We start from the raw sequence: 21,203 nt of genomic DNA, 5'->3' as shown, positions 1-21,203 counted from the left end.
AGTCAATTTCTGGATTTGTAAGGGAGTTTCAGGGAAGAGGCACTCTTTGCTTCCAAAGGGAGACTTAAGAGAATATTAATCTGGAGATGTGAGTGGCCATCGTTAGGAACCTGGAAAAGATGCCAACAGGGAAGCGTTAAGTTTCCTATTGCTTACGGCCAAAGGAATTCGACTAAAAGTTTATGTTAAGACTATTTAGCCACTCAAAATTCTGATCATAAATTTTAACTTTTTAACTGGTATCAAAGGCATTCCCAATACATACTTTAATCCATCTCTCTAATCTTAAATTCTCCTTCCCATGCCCTACTTTCAACAAGATGGGTCACCCACTGCTCTTCATTCTTCAACATAATGTTGTAGTTGAATACTGACCAGAGTGAAATCTGCCTGGAATAGTCTGTCTTTGTCTAACGACTATGCATCAACACTGATCAGCTACGTGAAAAGTGTCAAGTAAGACCTTCCTTCACATTATGCTATCAAACACCATGTGAGTCAGAGTTTAAAAATTTTAAACATTAAAAAGAAAAATATATAGATAACTATTTCATCTCTGAATAAAATATAACTTTCCAAATGTTAAAAAAAAAAGCAATATACTAAATCACAAAGAAAAGTACTGACAGATTTGCAACATAAGATTTTGTAACACCTATGTACCCAAAAATATCAAAAACAACAATTTGGGAAAAGAGGTGAGTATATGAAACCAAAAAACTGAAAAGACAAACAGCAATGGTCTAGTATTCTTAATATTTTAAAAATCCATACAAAAGGAAATCAGCTGATAAACTAAATGTTCAACCACTCGAATTACCCCCCCCCAAAAAAAAAAAAGCAAATTAAACAAGTGCAATTAACAGTAGGTCCCTCAATAGGTGGAATTACAGACGTCTCTACTGTCTGTATTTCATTTACATGATATTCTATAATAAGCCTGTGTTATTTGGCTAAGAAATAAAGTAGTAAGTCATTTTCCTCTCATCGGATTGCAGCAGCTTTTCTGTTGCTGGTGGTAGGGCTATCTGTCTGTGTTGTTTTGGGGGTGTTCTATTCTTGTTTTATTTGTAATTACGGAACCTGGTGCCAGGACCTGGGCAGCTTCACTCCTTGCTGTTTAAGAGTATAAATGAGAACAAGCTTTCTAGAAAACAGCTTGGCAATATGTATTAAGAGTCTGTTAAAAATATTCATACCCTTTGACCCAGTAATTCCCTTTCCAGGAATCTATGCTAAGGAAATAGTGAGAGATTTAGGTTAAGATTTATACACAAAGACTTTGTTACATTGATATTAATAAAGCAAAAACTGGGGGAAAACATGCTCCATTTGGAGGCCCAAACATGCATCTCAGATATTTGAATTCCCAAGTGTGTTAACAAGAATATGATCAAATAGAGGTGAGGTACACTTGAAAATCCTTCAAACTTCAATTTTATTGATAACGCAAATCACAATCCCAGACGCTAAGATGGCATTTTTCTTTAGTCATGATTTTTCTTTTTGGTATATGCCCTAGATTTCAAGCTGTTTTGAAAGAAAAAAGAATATACAGAGCAGAAGTCCCTGAAGAAAAAATGGAAGAGAAGAAAATTTCCTAGAGAATTTTAGAAATTACCAAAAAAAAAAAAAAAAAAGAGAGAAAAGGCCTCCATTCTCTCCTTACCCACTATGTGTCACGATGCTTTCTGTGAATTTCCCCAGTGCTCAGTCAACCAAAAAGCTGATCAAGTGGACAAGAAGTACATCCATTTACTATATACCAGGCACTTTATGAAGCAATGTACATGACCTCACTTCATGCAAGACACTAGCTATTACACCCATTTCACAGAGAAAAATGAAGATGAGATTAGTAGCTCAAGGTCACGTTTTAACTATTTCAATGCTCCCAAATTAACAAAAAAGGACGTACATAAAATATTTGTTTTTCCCTAATTGGACCAAATCTCAACTTCTGTTTACATTTTATAATATTCATATACTTTAAGAATACTCACACATATTCCAAATAATTTCATATTTATTTAACATGGCTTCAAATTCTCCTTTACAAGTCCAAGTGTAGATTGAAAACATCAAGGTTTCAAAATTTCTTTTAAAAGTATACCTATGGCCGGGCGCGGTGGCTCACACCTGTAATCCCAACACTTTGGGAGGCTGAGGTGAGTAAATCATGAGGTCAGGAGTTCAAGACCAGCCTGGCAAAGATGGTGAAACCCCATCTCTACTAAAAATATAAAAATCAGTCAGGCACCCAGCTACTCAGGAGGCTGAGGCAGGAGAATCACTTGAACCCAGAAGGTGGAGCTTGCAGTGAGCCAAGATGGCGCTACTGCACTCCAGCCTGGATGACAGAGCAAGACTCCGTCTGGGGCGGGTGGGAAAGAAGTGACTCTTCCCGGGTTTTTTCTGGGACCTGCCCCTCCAGTTACAGCTGCTGGTTCCGGGCAGAACACTTGACTCAAGCTGGGTCACTCCTGAGACGGGTATAAGACTCAAGCCGGGTTATACTACAGTCCTTCTCTTATTTCTGTATTTTCACTTTATAGTTTTATTAAGGTACAATATAATAAACTGCACATAAAGTATACAGTTTGATGAGGTTTGACGTATACTGCCAAGACATCTGTGATGCCATCATCACAATAAAGGCAAATGAGCATCTAACACTCCCAAACCTTCCCTCACATTTCTTTAAATTCCAGCCCATCGTCCCCTCCAACCCTGCTCATCCCCAGGCCACCTCTCATTTTCTTTTGGTTAGATTCCTTTGCATTTGCTAGAATTTTATATCAGTGAGATCATACAATATGTAGTATCCTTGTAAATTGGTTTTCCCATGTACTAGAGCCACAGGAAACCTTTTTCAATAAGCACTTATCATACCTACTACGTGCCACACTGCACAGGGCACCACATGGGGATTATAAATACAGAGCAGTATCACAGGCAGTGGGGAAGACCAATGAACATCACACTGATACGAGACAGAAGAACTCGGTATGCGGCTGGCATGCCCCCTGGGGAAACGGCAATTCAAGACTCATTTTTATTGTGTCTGATAGTCTAAGAAGAAACATGCATTTTTCCATCAGTTTACATAGTTTGCCTCATCTCCAAGGAGAAGCAATCCACGATAAACAGAATTACTCATCTGACTAATTAATAATGCACATGACATTTACACTACTCCCACCAAAAGTTAAAATTATACCTTATTATCCTGTAAGTAATATCTGTAATTTTGACTACTCCACAGAAATCCATCACACTTCCTAGTTACAAAAATAAAACTACATACAACTACATTTCAAATAACATTACATATAGTAATGGTTTAATGACAACCTAATCTTTAAAAAAAACTTCTAAAAATCAACAGAACTGACCAAAATTAAAGTACATTGAGCTTCAAGGGAAAAAGTCCTTTAAAAAAAGAAAATTGTGCAGAGCACAGTGGCTCACACTTATAATCCCAAACTTTGAAAGGCCAAGGCAGAAGGATGGCTTGAAGCCAGGAGTTCAAGACCAGCCTGGCCAGCAAAGCAAAACTCTGTCTCTATTAAAAAAAAAATTTTTTTAATCAGCCAGGCACGAGTAGCTAATTGGCAGGCTGAGATGGAAGGATCCCTTGAGCCCTGGAGTTCAAGGCTGCAGTGTGCTTGATGGTGCCACTGCACTGTAGCCTGGGTAACAGAGCAAGATCCTATCAGAAAGGGGAGAGAACGGGGAGGGGGAGGAGAGGAGATTGAGCCATGTCAAAGATCAAAGAATAGGCAAACTCAAAAATTTTTCATTAGAATATACAGGAAATAGAAAAGGAACATAAATCAATGCCATCCACAAGCTGTGCACAAGGCACTTCTCATTTATCACCTCGATTACTGTCCCAAGAACTCCATGAAGTGAATACTACAATCCCTCATTTGCAGACGGGGGAAAATAAGGGCAAGAAGTAAAGTAGCTGGTCCAAAGTCACACAGCCATTAAATACTCCAAGGCAGGTCAAACGCTTGGCACAGTGCTTGGTTGAAAGCAGGTGCTTCATAACTGTCAGTCCCTTCTTTTTTCTGTTCATTCATTCAACAAATAATTTTTCCTAGATCAGTAGTTACCAGCATAATCTGGACCTCCTCTCCAGGGAATCTTTGAGGTCAAAACTACTCGCATAATATAGTAAGATGTGGTAGACAGAATAATGGCTCTCCAAATATGTCCATGTCCTAATCCCTAGAACCTGTACATATGTTACCTTACATGGCCAGGGGGAATTAAGGTTGCAGATGGATTAAGATTGTTATCAGCTGACTTTCAAATAAAGCTATTATCCTGCATTATCCAGGTGGACCCAATGTAATCACAAGGGTCCTTAAGTGTGGAAAGAAGGGCAGAAAATTCAGTGTGAGAGATGTGACTTGAGAAAGACTCAGAAAGCCATTGCTGGCTTTGAAAATGCAAGAGGCTACCGTGTGGGGAACCTCTAGAAACTGAAAAGCTTAAGAAAACTGTCTCCACCAGAACCTCCAGAAAGAAATCCAGTCCTGCAACATCTTGATTTTACCCCAGTGAGATCTATTTCAGACTTTTAACTTCCAGAACTATAAAGACAATATACTGTACTGTTGTAAATCACTAAATTTGTGGTAATTTGTTACAGAAGCAATGAAAATTCAACACAGAGACAATCTGCCTTTTTCACTCTCACCAATGTACACTGAAGTTTTGCCAGAGGACACATGATGTGTGCCTGATACTGCAATAGACTGAATACAGAATCAGATTTGAGAATCTATTAATCCAGACATCACAGAACTTTGCACAAATATAAAATCATGACATTCTTCTAAATTTCTTTCATTTTGGAAAATAGTCATTTTTCATAAAGAGCATGCCATTTATGTTAAGAGGTAACGGACTGATATTTTAAATGAATCAATAAATACATATGACCAGGTGCAGTGGCTCACCCCTGTAATCCTAGCACTTTGGGAGGCCAAGGCAGGTGGATCACCTGAGGTCAGGAGTTCGAGACCAGCCTGGCCAACCTGGTGAAACCCATCTCTACTAAAAATACAAAAAATTAGCTGGGCATGGTGGCAGGCACCTGTAATCCCAGCTACTCAGAAGGCTGAGAGGCAGGAGAATAGCTTGAACCCAGGAGGCAAAGGTTGCAGTGAGATGTGATCGTCTGGGCACCCAACGTTTTGCCTGGGCACCAAAAGCAAAACTCCATCTCAAAAAAATTAACTAATTAAATGAATCAATAAATACATATCTTAAAATTCCCTGGGTTTTAATTTCTAATACAATTACTATCAACATAAGAGCAGAATACATTCTTTAAAAGTCTACAATCTATAAACAGAAACTCCAGGATCTTCAATAATTAAAGTGTATAAAAGAGTACTGAGGGTAAAACATTTGAAAGGTCTTCTACCATAGCTAAGGATTAATATTCATGAGGAGTGTTTCTCAAGTAGACTTTTCTGCTCGCATGAGAACGAAATATTACAATCTATGCAGTGAGATGCATCTCTAAATACAAATTAAAATTGTATTCAGGTTTATACATCAATATCTTATCAATCCCCTTAGCATGAAACAGTTCCTCAAAACCCTAGTAAAGTAAAAAAGAATTACTCAAGGACCAATCCTTTAAAGTATAAAAATTTACTATAAAACCCAGCTTGATCAGTCAGCTAGCCTCTTTTTCTCTCTGCACTCTTAACATGTAGTATTTGACTTAAAAAATAATAATAGAATTCCATCATTGTCTTCTAAGTACTTCCTTGCAAAGCTTTTTTAAAGCTTTGGTTTTCATTCTCTAAAATACAAGAAGGACATGTCAACACAAGTAGGGCAAAGTCAGGATTTAGCTGACCACAAACTGAACACAATTAACTCTTAAGGTGTTCTAACAGAGGTACAGCGCTCAAACAAGGAAGAGCCAGTTGCTTCCCTCCACCGTGAACCAGTCAGACCACACATGGTCAAGAACGAATGGTTCACTTTCAAAGGGATGTTGACAAACTAGAGTGAAAGCAAAGTTGAGCTTCCAAAATGAAATCAAAGGCGAGTTGTAGTGATGATGCATGATCACCACCTTCATATTTAAGCAACTATCATATGGAAAGGGAATCAGAAGTATTCTCTGTGACTCAGCCATCCAAAATAAAATGGGCAGCCTTGTGATCACACAACAAGCTCAAGCAGATGCCAGATGGCCGCCAACAAAGTCTATGGAAAAAAGGATTCCTTCTTCCAGCAGAGGACTGAACTCTATGACCTCCAGAGGCCCCTCCACTTGCCAGAGTCTAAGATTCTCCTATTTTAGGCATTTACTTTTTATCTGAAAATGTGAAAATTCCGATGTGGCATGTTTCTCCCTTAAATCTTTTTACTACTTTCTTGTATGGCCACAGGATCAACATTATACACCTAAAGAAGATTTTTAAAGAATATATCCTGCTATTTTTAAGACACAAAGAAAGGTAAAGATAATACAAAGAACACCCATAACCCTACCATCCAAGTGGGATATAAAATCCCTTCCACCCTCACCTGCAGGTTCCTCCTGCCTCTGACACAACCACTACCCAGATTTTGGTGTTTACCACTCTCTTGCATTTTTTTTTTTTTTTTTCGGAGACAGAGTCTGTATTGCCCAGGCTGGAGTGTAGTGGCATGATCTCAGCTCACTGCAACCCTCCGCCTCCCAGGTTCAAGTGATCCTCCTGCCTTGGCCTCCTGAGTAGCTGGAATTACAGGTATGTGCCACTATATGTGGCTAATTTTTGTATTTTTAGTAGAGATGGGATTTCACCATGTTGGCCAGGCTGGTCTCGAACTCCTGGCCTCAAGTGATCCGCAAACCTTGGCCTCCCAAAGTGCTGGGACTACAGGTGTGAGCCATCATGTCCAGCCTCTCCTGCATTTCTCTAGACTTTTGCCACATACATGTGTGTCCATACAAGTAATCTGTAAGAATTTTATGTGTTTTAAAACCTTTTATAATTGGTATATGTCTGCAACTTGCTTTTTCTTTTTACTCAAAATTATTCTTATGAGTCACCCAGGTAGGTATATTTCTGTAGTTCTGGGTCAGCAGACAACACATGTTTTCTAAAGGGTAGTTAGTAAATATTTGGGGCTCTGCATATGGTCTCTGCTGCAACTGCTCAACTCTGACATCCTAACACAAAAGGAGAAACATCCAAAAAATAGAAACCAATGGGTATGGGTATGTTCCAATAAAACTCAGTAAACAAAGAGACATCAGGCTACAACTGGCCCATAAAGTGTGGTTTGCAACCTTTCTTATAGTTAATAGTATTTCCTTTTAACATCATTTCAATATGTGTCTGATATTAATAACTTGCTGGTTTTCTTTGGTTACCATTTACCCAAGATACCTTTTCCCATTCTATTAATCTCAACCTTTCTACATCTTTGTTTAAGGGTGCATCTCTTAATTAACAGCATTCAGCTGGAATGTTTCTTATATGTGATCTGACAATCTGTCTTTTAATCTGAGTTTATCATAATTATTGATATTTAATACTGAAATTTGGAATTATTTCCTCCATCACATTCTACACTATTTCTTGCTTTTTCTGTGTCTTTTACCGTCTCTCTTACCCACTTCTGAATTGATTTCAACATTGTCAATATTTGTTTAGATTTATTCACAACTCTACCAATTTATTTTTTCTCCATTTTCACTTGCATCTAAGACCTTTGGAAATTTTTTTTCCCTAACATATATACATTCTTTAGAAGTTCCTTTAGTGAGTTCCTTGATGGTAAAGCTCTTAGCCATTTTTTTTTTTTTTTTTTTTGAGATGGAGTCCCACTGTGTCACCCAGGCTAGAGTGCAATGGTGCAATCTCAGCTCACTGCAACCTCCACCTCCTGGGTTCACTCAATTCTCCCGTCTTAGACTCCTGAATAGTTGAGATTACAGGCACCCCACCATATCTGGCTAATATTTTATAATTTTAGTAGAGATGGGGTTTCACCATCTTGACCAGGCTGGTAGTAGCTCTTAGCTTTTAATAAAAATAAAAATTTAAAATTTAAAAAGGCCTGGCACAGCAGCTGTAATCCCAGCACTTTAGGAGGCCAAAGTAGGTGGATCACAAAGTCAGGAGTTCGAGATCAGCCTGGCCAATATGGTGAAACCCCATCTCTACTAAAAATACAAAAATTAGCTGGGTGTGGTGGTGGATGCCCGTTAATACCAGCTACTCGGGAGGCTGAGGCACAATAATCGCTTGAACCCCGGAGGTGGCGGTTGCAGTGAGCCAAGGTTGCACCACTGCACTCCAGTCTAGGCAAGGGAGCGAAACTGTCGCAAAAAAAAAAAAAAAGAAAGAAAAAAGAAGTGTCTCTATACTCTCTTAAAAGCTGTTTGAGCTAGATATACAATTCTAAATTGACATTTTTCTCTCAGCACTTTGAGGTAATCCACTGTCTTCAGGTGTCTGCTATCACTGTTCAAAAGTCTATCAGTCTCCCAGTCTTTTGTGGTAGTAACAACATCATCAATAACCGTGGTTAACATTTACAAGGGACTTACGAGTCAGGCACTATTTTAAAAACTCTATGTACATTAACTCATTTAAACCTGCCAATCCTCGAAGACAAGTATTATTGTTAGCCTCATTTTACATATAAGGAAACTGAGACACATAGACATCATTTGCCCAAGGTCACATGGCTTATAAATGGTGAAGTTAGGATCTGATCCTAGTATGCTTGCTCCATGGTCTATATTCTTAACTGCTATGCCTTTGGGTCTTTTTGTCTACTTTTAGGATCTTCTCTTTGTCTTCTGTATCTATTACTTTTTATTCATCCTGTTTGGGATTTGTTTTGCATTCTAAATCTGAGGATTCTGTCTTTCATTTGTTTTGGAAAACTCTCAGCAATTATTCCTCTGAATATTTTCTCTCCTCCACTTCCCGATCTCTCCTGCTGGAACTCCACTTAAGACATGTGTTTGACATCTCATGCTATCAGTCTGTCAACTGCTTTCATAATATCTATCTATTTGATTATAGTCTGGGTAATGTTCTCAGAGTTATTGCCCAGTCATTCTTTTTCTTCTTTTTCTAATCTTCCAGTTAAAATCATTCCATTAAACTTTTAATTTTAAAGATTAAAACTTTAATCTCTAAAATTTCTACATGATTTTTTTAAAACCTGCCTGATCATCCTAGGAGTTTCATATTCCTTGTTCGTGTTTTCCATTTCATCTCTTATTTCTCCAAAGTTTCAAACATTCTCAGATAGCACTACATATATTCTTTATGTAATAATTCCAATATCTTAAGTCCTATTCATACTAACTGTGCTGCCTGCTGATTCTGCTGGTTCTCCCTGATGATGGCTTATTTGTGTATTTTTAAATTTTGGACTGTAAGCTCAGATCTAATCTTGAAAATCCTGGGAGGCCTGGGTTTAAGCTGTTTATCCAGAGAGTTTGCATTGCCTTCTACCAGGAGTCCCAGATCACTATCACTCAATTTCTTAGGTGGGATCGTGGTATGGTTTGGCTCTGTGTCCCCAACCAAATCTCACTCATAAGCCCCATGAGTCAAGGGTGGGAATAGGTAACTGAATCATGGGGACAGCTTTCCCCATGCTGTTCTTGTGATAATGAGCGAGTCTCATGAGATCTAATGGTTTTATAAGCATCTGGCATTTCCACTGCTGGCTCTCATTCTCTCTCCTGATGCCCTGTGAAGAGGTGCCTTCCACAACAACTGTAAGTTTCCTGAGGTCTCCCCAGCCATGCAGAACTGTGAGTCAATTAAACTACTTTTCTTTATAAATTACTCCGTCTCAGGTATTTCTTCATAGCAGTGTGAGAACAGACTCATAGATTGCCACACAATACAAGAAGAATCGATTCAAACCTAAATCCTTGTGAGGACAAGCCTGTGATTACAAAGTCATGGGAGACTTACAAAACCTGCCCCCACACACAGAAAACATACCTTGAGCAAAAGCCAAGAGACAAGCTTCTCTATTATCTCCCTGCACAGAAGAAAGCACTCTGTGGCCACCAGATTTATAGGCGAGTCTCCGACAATGTGTGTGTGTCATGTGTGTGTGTCCAATGCCTAATCTCCCTCCCAGCAGGCACGACCAGTAAGAGCCAACAAATGTTCCCAGGACAGTCAGACCTTCAGGGCTGGTCACCATTCTGGTTTCAGCTTCCTCCTTTTTATTTTCTTTCTTTTTTTTTTTTTTTTTTTGAGACAAGAGTCTCTATCTGTTGCTCAGGCTGGAGTGCAGTGGTGTGATCTCAGCTCACTGCAACCTTCGCATCCTGGGTTCAAGACGATTCTCATGCCTCAGCCTCCCAAGTGGCTGGGATTACAGGCTCATGCCACCTCACCCAGCTAATTTTTGTATTTTTAGTAGAGACAGGGTTTCACCATGTTGCCCAGGCTGTTCTCAAACTCCTGGCCTCAAGTGAACTGCCCACCTCTGCCTCCCAAAGCTCTAGGATTAAAGGCATGAGCCACCACGCCTGGCCTTGGCTTCTTCTTCATTATTAGTTCTTGGGATTTCTCCAGTTTCTCAGCGTTAAGTTATGACTTCAAGAGAAGGTCCTTTGTATTTTTTTTCAGCCTGTGGGTATTCTGTGCAAAAAGGTTTTAAGACTCTTTAGTCTCCAGACTGCTGAAAGCCAAAGTGCAGAAGAACTCTTGAAGGTTAGTGGATATCTGTTTCCACATGTCTTTAATAGTTGAATAAAGGATTGGTTTCCAAACCCATGTAAAAATACAGATTCCTGGGCCTTATACCTCCACATCTTAGGAATCAGAATCTCCAGTGCTAGGGCCTCAGAATTTCCATTTTTCAACAAGCTTGCCAGGCAATTCCAATGTGCCACCCAGTTTCAGGACTGCTGATTTTTTTTTTAATTTGACTTACCTTCAAAAGCTGGCAAAAAAAAATTATTTAATCTCCTTTTTGCATTTTTCCTTCTCCTTTCTCTTCCTCTTGACCCTAGCCAGAATTTATACCCTAATGAAAGAGGAAAATGAACTCTAGATTTCAACTGGTAGATCAACCAGCCACCTCCACAACAATTACAGAAAACATCAGCAGCAAAATTCAGGCCAAAAATATCATTATTCCAGGCAGGCTTCTTGATCCAGCAGCAAATTTAAATCTAGAAAACAGTCCCCATGCTGAGCTCTGCCTCCATAAGAATCCCATCACAGCTCAATCCTTCAAACAAATGGACTAAATGAGCAGTGGGTCACCAGAAGACAGTACGATATTCCTGGAATCCCCTGAAATTATATACAGAATAGTTTGTGTGTGTGCAAGTATTGTGTCTAATAGTGCAAATGTGTCTTTTTATAAAGACAAAACACAAAGCTTTCTCCAGATTCTCAGAGGGTCCTATGACTCCATTACTCTATGTCCCTGTTGCATAGAAAAGGCACATTTCTGGTCATACAATTAAGCATCCTTCAGTATTAACATATGTTCTTATTAGGCATATCATGAGTACTTCCCAAGTATATTCTGTAGAACCTCAAAATAGAGTTATCACCTCAAAAAGGGGCCTCCACAGTCAAATTTACTTGGGAAGCACTAAACCTACTTTCCCCATCATTCATCTTGGGAGATTCATTCGTTTTAAAGGCTCTGACTCACTAGCTCTGAAGCTAGCTCTGAAAAGCCCAGCTATAAAGAAGCTTCTTTAACATGTATTTTCTACATCTCTTTAACCACATCTCTCAAAAGCTTGTGAAACACAATCTGAGTAATATTGGTCTAATTTTAAAATTATCTCATGAGTACCTTTAACTCAATGCAGTTCCTTGAGGAACTTATGCTTACTATTACTATTCACTGTATTTAATATTATATATAATTATATAATGACTATCCTGTGTCTTATGCTTATTTTATACATGCTAAGCTTACATCATCGTGTAGACACAGTCCTCACTAAATACAGTACACAATTTTTGACTGATTAGTAAATGCTCTCCACCCAGAACTTTGGGTAAATCTTTCAACACCATATAAAAGCTTCTAACTAATCCCTGTACTTCTTTCGACAACTTAATATAGTCTATAACCCCAGCCAAGCAGTCAAACATTCTAAAACCAGGCTCCAAAATTAATTCTAATGAAAAAAAAAAAAAAATCCATGTGACTAACAAAATATAAAGACTGGAGCAAGCCCTCTTAGAGTAGGAAGGCTTCCATTCCATACCTAACAGGACTGGCCAAGTACCTGACAAGCACACCTGGAAGGCCAGAGCTCGAGTTCAAAGAAGACAAATACAACCTAAAGCACAACAGAAAAGAAGACGACCCATACAAGCATATCCAGCCCTTTAATTATAATCACACAAAGATTTCTTAGAATTCATTTTAGGTTGAGGATTCTCCACCTTGGCACTACCGACACTTGAGCCCAGATAATTCTTTATTATGGGATATTGTCCTGTGCACTGTAGGATGTTCAGCAGCAATCCTGGGCTCCAGAGGCCAGCAGCACCCTCTCCCCCAGCTGTGAGAAACAAACAGGTTAGCAAGTGCTGCCAAACATCCCTCTGGGACAAAATTGCCCCCTCCAACTCCCACTGAGAACCACTGCTCCAGGGTGAGATAGCGGCAGCTAACATTGTTGCTAAAGGTTTAAACCAGAATTTCTTTTCCTAAAAATGCAAAGAACCTTTTTTTGACACAGGATGCAAAAACATTCACAATTCCAAAAATCCCAAGTTACAAAAGGAAAACATTCCAATTGAGGGTCATTCTACAAAGTCCGTAAGCAGTAATCCTCAAAACTGTCAAGGTCATCAAAACCAGGGGAAAGTCTGAGAAACTGTTGCAGGCTAAAGAAGCCCAACAGACAGGACAACTAAATGTAGTGTGCTATCCTGGACGGCATCCCAGAAGAAAAAAAGGAGAGTAGGTAAATACGGAGGAAATCTGAGTAAACTATGAATAATGTATCAGTATCGGTTCATTAATTGTGACAAATATAGTAATATGAGAGATTAATAAGAGAAATGGATGTAGGGTTTATAGAAACTATATAATTTTTCTGTAAATCTAAAGCTGATCTAAAAAATAAAGATTTTTTTTAAAAAAACTTTTTAATTAAAATGACAAGGACGGGAGAGAAAGGGTAAAACAAAGCTTTAAAAAGCATCCTTTCCCTGTGCAGACTTCACTCTGGGAGCCCTTCAAAAGGAAGACATCTGAATAGATTGTTTGGATGAAGGAAAGAGATCAAATGGCCAGAAAGAAAGTGAGAAAACAAAATTATTGTCTTCTTGCAACTGCGGGTGGGGAGATCCATGTTTTAAATGAATTATCAGGATTTCTTCTGACTGTGCCTTCCTACAAGACACAGCCCCCAAGGGTCAGTTTCTGAGATGCATTTCCTGCATCCCTGAGCCCCTGGGCCTCGCTGTTTAGCTCCCTAGAGGTAGACTGTCAGTCATCTGTTTACCAGAATCTCCATGCAACACTGGTCCCTCGCTTCACACAGGCAATAACTCAGCCACTGTGGACGCCTCCCTGTCAGACTCATCCAACTGTGAACCAGCAGCCTTCAAACCCACTGCTGGGTGCTTAATATGCCTGCTGGATGAACTCAAGCTGGGCACATACATTCACACAGACTTTAGAGGAGAAAAGGAACAGTGCCGTCCTGGACAAGACAAAGAAGAAAAAGCACTTGAACACCCCCACATTCTCAGGGGTAATAGGGACCACATGCATCTGTGCTGCAGGCATGAAGAGGAGATAGGGTCCACCGAATCCTGTAGCTCTAACACTTGAAGACTAACACTTAAAAAGGCTTAGATATTATTTAGTGCAGTGGCTTCATTTTACCGAGACAAACTAAAGCCAGGAGGGATTAGGTGACTTGCTCAAGGCCACAAAGCTAGTTATGGCACTGCCCTAAACACAAGGAGACCCAGACACTAGAGCTAAATATCCCACCTCCACCTCTTATTGATAGTTGTTTAATAAATAATAATAGCTAGTAGCTACTGAGCTTCTGCTGAGTACCAAGCACACACTAAAAATCTCCACATTAATCCCATATTGCAATGGAGAAAACTAAGATCAGAGATGAAAGTAACATGGCTGTCATGTTACTGTCACACACCAAAGCCCAAACTCTGGTTCCATAACGTATTAGTCCATTTTCACGCCACTGACAAAGACATACCTGAGACTGGGAAGAAAAAGAGGTTTAATTGAACTTACAGTTCCATGTGGCTAGGGAGGCCTCAGAATCATGGTGGGAGGTGAAAGACACTTCATACATGGTGGCAGCAAGAGAAAAGTGAAGAAGCAAAAGGAGAAACCCCTGAGAAACCTATCAGATCTCATGAGACTTATTCACTATCATGAGAATAGCATGGGAAAGATGAGCCCCCATGATTCAATTACACCACCCTCGCCTGCCCCCTGCCCTCTCACACAACATGTGGGAATTCTGGGAGATGCAATTCAAGTTGAGATTTGGGTGGGGAAACAGAGAAACCATATCATTCTGCCCCTGGCCCCTGCAAATCACATGTCCTCACATTTCAAAACCAATCATGCCTTCCCATCAAAAGCAAGCTAGTTACTTCCTAAATACAATGAGAGTACAGGTATTGGATAAATACAGCCATTCCAAATGGGAGAAATTGGCCAAAACAAAGGGGCTAGAGGCCCTATGCATGTCCGAAATCCAGCCAGGCAGTCAAATTTTAAAGCTCCAAAATTATCTCCTTTGACTCCAGGTCTCACATCCAGGTCATGCTGATGCAAAAGGTGGGTTCCCATGGTCTTGGGCAGCTTCACCCCTATGGCTTCACAGGGCACAGCCTCCATCTCAGCTGTTTTCATGGGCTGGCATTGTGTCTGTGGCTTCTACAGGCTCACAGTGCAAGCTGTTGGTGGATCTACCTACCATTCTGGGGTCTGGAGGACAGTGGCCCTCTTCTCACAACTCCACTAGGTGGTGCCCCAGCAGGGACTCTGTGTGAGGACTCCCACCCCCAATTTCCCTTCCGCAATGCCCTAGCAGAGGTTCTCCATGAGAGCTCCACCCCTGCAGCAAACTTCTGCCTGGGCATCCGCATGTTTCCATACATCTTTAAATCTAGACAGAGGTCCCAAAATCTCAATTCTTGACTTCTGTGAACCCACAGGCTCAACACCATGTGGACGCTGCCAAGACTTGGGGCTTCCACCCTCTGAAGCCACAGCCCAAGCTCTACCTCAGCCCCTTTCAGCCACAGCTGGAGCAGATAGGACACAGGGCACCAAATCCCTAGGCTGCACACAGCATGGAGACCCTGGGCCTGGCCCACTAAACCACTTTTCCCTCCTGGGTTTCCAGGCATATAGCGGGAGAGAGCGCTATAAAGGTCTCTAACATGGCCTGGAGACATTTTCCCCATGGTCTTGGGGATTAACATTAGGCTCCTTGCTACTTATGCAAATTTCTGCAGGCCACTTGCATTTCTCTCAAAAAATGGGTTTTTCTTTTCTACTGCAGTGTCAGGCTGCTAATTTTCTGAACTTTTATGCTGTTTCCCTTTTAAAACTGAATGCCTTTAACAGCACCCAAGTCACCTCTTAAATGCTTTGTTGCTTAGAAATTTCTTCTACCAGATATGCTGAATTATCTCTCTTAAGTTCAAAGTTCCACAAATCTCTTTGCTAAAACATAACAAAAGTCACCTTTGCTCCAGTTCCCAACAAGTTCCTCAGCTCCATCTGAGAACACCTCAGCCTGGGCCTGTTCATATCACTTCAGCCTGATTGTTCATATCACTTTCAGCATTTTTGTCAAAGCCATTCAACAAGTCTCTAGGAAGTTCCAAACTTTCCCACTTTTTCCTGTCTTCTTCTGAGCCCTCCAAACTGTTCCAACCTCTGGTGGTTATCCAGTTTGAAAGTCGCTTCCACATTTTCAGGTATCTTCTCAGCATCACCCCACTCTACTGGTACCAATTTACCGTATTAGTCCATTTTTATGCTGCTGGTAAAGACATACCCGAGACTGGAAAGAAAGAGAGGTTTACTTGACTTACAGTTCCACATGGCTGGGGAGGCCTCAGAATCAAGGCAGGAGTTGAAAGACACTTCTTACATGGCAGCAGCAAGAAAAATATGAGGGAGAAGCAAAAGCAGAAACCTCTGATAAACCCATCAGATCTCATGAGACATATTTACTATCACGAGAATAGCATGGGAAAGACTGGCCCCCATAATTCAATTATCTTTCCCCAGGCCCTTCACACAATATGTGGACTTCTGGAAGATACAATTCAAGTTGAGATTTTGCTGGGGACACAGCCAAACCATATCACATTGGTGACCTTCCCCATCCCATGCTTCAGCTGTCTCATGCATCAGGCACTGTCCTAAATGCCTCTCATGGATGGACTCATCCATTCCTCACTCAAACCCTATGATGCTGGCATTACCTGCAGCCCCATTTTACAGGCGAAAAAATTCAAGCCTAGTGACCTCCCCAGTTCTCAAAGGCAGCAAGTAACAAACCTTATCCATAAGTCAGGATGGCAATTTGACCAAGCAATTGTACTCTTGGGCATTTAGAGAAATGAAAATATATGTTCACACAAAAACCTGTACACAAATGTTTACAACATCTTTATTTGTAATAGCTAAAGACTGGGAGCAACCCAAATATCCTCTGAACTATGAGTAAACGGCCCAATGTAATCTGTGGTCAAACAAATGGTTAAGCTGTGGTACGTGCATGTAATGAAGTAACAGCAAAAAGGAATGCACTATTGATATAATACACATAACACTGGATAAAACTCCAGGAAATTATACTTGGTGAAAAAAAAACAACTCCGAAAGGTTACATACTGTATGATTCCATCAATGTAACATTTTTTGAAATGACAAAAATCTAGAAATGGAGAACAGACAGTGCTCCAGGGACTGGAGACAAGGGAGAGTATGACAGGGGGAGGCAGTGGGGCTATAAAGACAGAATGAGGGATCCTTGTGAGGAACTGTTCAGTCCCTTGACTGTGGTGGGTGACACATAAGCCTATATGTGAGAAAACTGTACAGAACTGCATCCATGCTCTCATGCATGTGCACACACACAGTACGAATAAAATGAGGAAACTCTGATCTGTGGCCTCTATCAATATACACTGCTGTGATAATGTACTATTGTTTTGCAAAATGTTAACTGTGGGAGAAACTGGATAAAGGGTATGTATGCCGGATCTCCCTCTATTACTCCTTTTCGGTTTATTTTTTAGACAGGGTCTGGCTCTATCGCCCAGGCCGGAGTAGTGTTGCAATCTCGGCTCACTGCAGTCTCTAACTTCCAGGCTCAAGTGATCCTCCCCACCTCAGCCTCCCAAGTAGCTAGGACCACAGATGTGCACTACCACGCCCTGCTAAATTTCGCATTTTTTTTTTTAGAGAATGGGTTTCCCTTTGTTGCCCAGGCTGATCCTGGGCTCAAGAGACCTGCCTGCCTTGGCCTCCCAAAGTGTTGGGATTACAGGTGTGAGCCACCATGCCTGGCCCCTGTATTAATTCTTAAACTGCATGTAAATATACAATTATCTCAATAAGAATTACAAGTTAAAAAAAATCTTGACTGCCCAAAAGCTGGGCTAGATAACCTTCTGTATTTCTTTCATCTCTTAAGACCTGCAAAATGTCCAATGCCTCCAAAGCCAGTCTTCTTTCCACCATACCACACAACAGCTTCAAAAGCCAAAGCAAAATTAACGCTTGGCCAAGGGAAACTAAGAAAATAAGCCATCATTTCATAGAATTCAGCATTGCTAGTCATTTTACATTTCCTCTGAAAATCACTCCAATTTGCTTTTATTTCATTAAACTGACTTCTGGCCCAAAAAAATGGAAAATGTGATCCTATAAAACGTTGTTGCTCACCAAATAATCTCTCCCTGTCTCTGTGTGCCACCTTCAACAACAAGAAGTAATCAATATACAAATTTCGGTTCTGAATCCTCCTTGGAAGCAGCAGCGCCAATGGATTATTGGTTCCCAAATGGTCAACGGAGCACAGGAAACAAGACAGTGGCTTAGGAGCTGAGACAGACTAAATCCAGGCTAGGTCACTTAAACCTGATTCTCGCCTTTCCCATCTATAGAATCGGGATGTGGCACCACCTCCTTCGTAGACTATTAGAACAATTTAGAGATTATCTACGTGCCTGGCACTATTAGTTCATTAGCAACAACCGAGCCAAGCTCATTTTATGTGCACCTGGCCCCGAAGTCCTCACTCACCGCCTTAGAATCCCCTCCTCACCGAGGTTAACGGATAGCCCAGAACCTTCCCCACCTGGACCTCTCCTCTTTCAAACACCGCACAGCTCACCTCATCTCATCTCATCCCACCTCACCCCACCCCCGCCAAAAGGAAAACTGACAAGCCTCCGGATCGGCCACCTGCGCAGCAGCCCCGCTCCAGGGCATCTTTGCGCCCGCTAGACTCGGCTGTTACTATTATTACTGTTGATGAATAACCACCTAACGGTGCGTGGGAGGGGCAGACTCCCCAGGGAGGTCTGTGGAACCCCCTCCGCCCCGGGCAGCCCCTCAAAGGCAGATTTCAGGCTAAAAAGCCCAAGAACGTACACAACAGCTTTCCCGACAGGGCACAGACACGAGTTGTGAAGTTTCTGGAGTGCATTTTTCCGCGTTTCCCCGAGTCGCTCGGCAGGGGCGATGCTGCCAGCGGCTGGGGGTGTGCGCACCGGGGGCCGCGACTGGAGGGCCCCGGAAGTCCGCGGCGGGGCGGATCTGAGTCCTAGGGCGCCAGCCTCCCAGCTGAGCCCGCAGGAGGGGCCCCAGGCGCCGGGGCGGGGTCGCCGCCTCACTCACCGTCCGTGCTTCTCTTCGCCTCCCGGTAGCGCTCCCACAGGTAGCCCTTCATGTCCGGGGCGGTCCCGGGTGCGGTGCACAAGGGCCGAGCGGGGCCCGCACACGGCCTCCCCCGGGCCGCGGTCCCGCAGCCGCCCCGCAGAGCCGCCGCCGCCCTCGCTCCGGCCCCGCGGGCCACCGCCGCCGCTGCCATGGTCATGCCTGCTGCCCGCTACCGCCGCCGCCGCCGCTCCGCTAGTGCTGCCTCCTGGCCCAAGCTCTGCCCGCGCTCTGCCCCACAGGCGGGCGGCTGCTGCGTCGGAACACGTGGCGACGCGGGCCGGCCCTCTGGCCGCTGCGGGGCGGGAAGGGGGCGGAGTCGGGGGCGGGGCAGGCCAGGGCGGAGTCGCGGGGTGGGCGGGGTTGAAGCGGGGGCGGGGCGGGGCCGGGGCGGGGCCGGGGGCCTCAAGCCCAGCCTGCTGCGGTCAATTCCACAGTGGCGCGTCGGTGGCCGTGTGGTGGCGTGCAGACCACGGGGATGGAATGACCAGATACGACCCCGGCGCAACCAGCCCAGCTCCGCTGCACCTTCCTCCTGCCTTCTGGGGCTGACCCCAGCTCTGGCCGCAGGGACAGGGCTCCTCCCATGCCAGTTGCTCTGGCCCCGGCCCCAGAAGGTGACCTCTCTCTGCATTAATGGCCTCTGCAGTCTGAACCTCCCCTGGATCGTAGGACCGGTCTGGGACGTCCCTGACCCCCAGCTTAGAGCTATACAGGACCGCCCGTGAGTTGGTGGCTGGGCCGAGGCTCCACTCGTGGACTGATGTTGGCTGGAGGATCCCAGCCCCTTAAGACCTTAGTAAGTTTGAAGGGCACTCCCGTTACACAGCCGGGAAAGCCAATGCCCCGCCCTGGATTTCCACCTGGCGACAGAGGTCCTCGGGACACGGTCACCCAGCTCCTGCGCCTGCCCAAGCTAAGGGCTTAGGCATAGGTCTTCCCTCAAACCTGCTAGGCTGCACCCGTCCTGTGCTTGTGGTTCCACTAAAGCCAAATGAACAGCAGCATCCCTACCTGATGACAATTCTGTGTGGACAGAGTCAGACACAGCTTCTGCAGGGAAGACTGATGTGGCCCAGCCAGAACCCTGCTGAGAATCACTGGACAGTAAGGGCTTCCCAAGCTGTCCTGTGGTTACTTAATTTTGAGCAGGGGGGGTAGTGGGAATAGCCCTTAAGGCTCGCACTCTGCCAAGGAGACAATACTGCCTTGTGTGAAATGATTGGAGCACAGTTTAAGACAAACAACCCAAGGCATTAGTGTATGCTCCAGTTGTGGGATGGAGGGGTATGGAGGTGTTTCATGGAAAAAGGTGGCATCTGGGTTAAACTACCATTTATTGAAGGCTTGTTGTGTGCCATATCTCATGCAATCCCCTCAGTAATTCTGAAAAGCAGACACCGTAATTTCTCCAATTTTACAATATAATCATCCTTCTGTACATGCCGGGAATTGGTTCCAGAACACCTGCCCCATGCATACATAGCAAAATCTGCAGATACTCAAGTCCTTTATATAAAATGGATACTATTTGCACACACACATACTTCTATATATTTTAAACCATCTTGCTTACTTTAAAAAAAAAAAAAAAAAAAAAAAAAAAAAACAAGGTCTTGCTCTGTCACCCATGATGGAGTGCAGTAGTATGGTCACAGTGCATGGCAGCCTCCACCTCCTGTGCTTAAGCAATCCTCCCATCTCAGCCTCCTGAGTAGCGGATACTACTATGGGTGTGAACCACAATGACCGACTAATTTTTGTATTTTTGTAGAGCCAGGAGTCTTGCCATGTTCCCCAGGCTGATCTCAAACTCCTGGACTCAAGCAATCTGCCCACCTCAGCTGCCCAAAGCGCTGGGATTACAGGCATGAGTCATTGCACCAGGCCTCAATTACTTTTCATACCCAATACAACGTAAATGTTCTGTAAATAGTTGTGATACTGTATTTTCTATTTGTATTACTTTTCATCGTTGATTTTTTTTCTAATATTTTTATCCATGGTTGGTTGAATCCACAAATGCAAACCTGCAGGTACAGAGGGCTGACAGTAAGGAAACTGAGGCCAAGAAAGATGAAATAACTTTCCTAAAACCACACAACTGAACCCATTCTTCCATTTGGCTTCCTAACACAGAGTACGTAGGATTTAGGTGGGTGATAGGGAAGAAAGTAGCCCATAAGTAATCCCTAACAGTTAATGGTTAATGTTTTACAAATTAATGATAAAATGAGACAATAAAA

General features: G+C 42.6%; 1 protein-coding gene across 1 annotated transcript in view; it reads right to left on the bottom strand.

Annotated features, from left to right (window-relative positions):
• Positions 1-19,210, bottom strand: part of NT5DC3 (5'-nucleotidase domain containing 3) — a 67,236-nt gene extending 48,026 nt beyond the window's left edge. The window contains exon 1 of the mRNA XM_039472308.2: positions 18,919-19,210. Within this exon, the coding sequence (XP_039328242.1) occupies positions 18,919-19,117 (199 nt within the window). The 5' untranslated portion in view covers positions 19,118-19,210. The remainder of the gene's footprint in view (positions 1-18,918) is intronic.
• Positions 19,211-21,203: the final 1,993 nt, after the last annotated feature.

Source organism: Saimiri boliviensis, chromosome 7 (genome assembly GCF_048565385.1).
Source record: "Saimiri boliviensis isolate mSaiBol1 chromosome 7, mSaiBol1.pri, whole genome shotgun sequence".
In the NCBI taxonomy this organism is placed as follows: Eukaryota; Metazoa; Chordata; class Mammalia; order Primates; family Cebidae; genus Saimiri; species Saimiri boliviensis.
The sequence above is the reverse complement of the archived record's forward strand: the minus strand, read 5'-3'. Positions and strand labels throughout refer to the sequence as shown.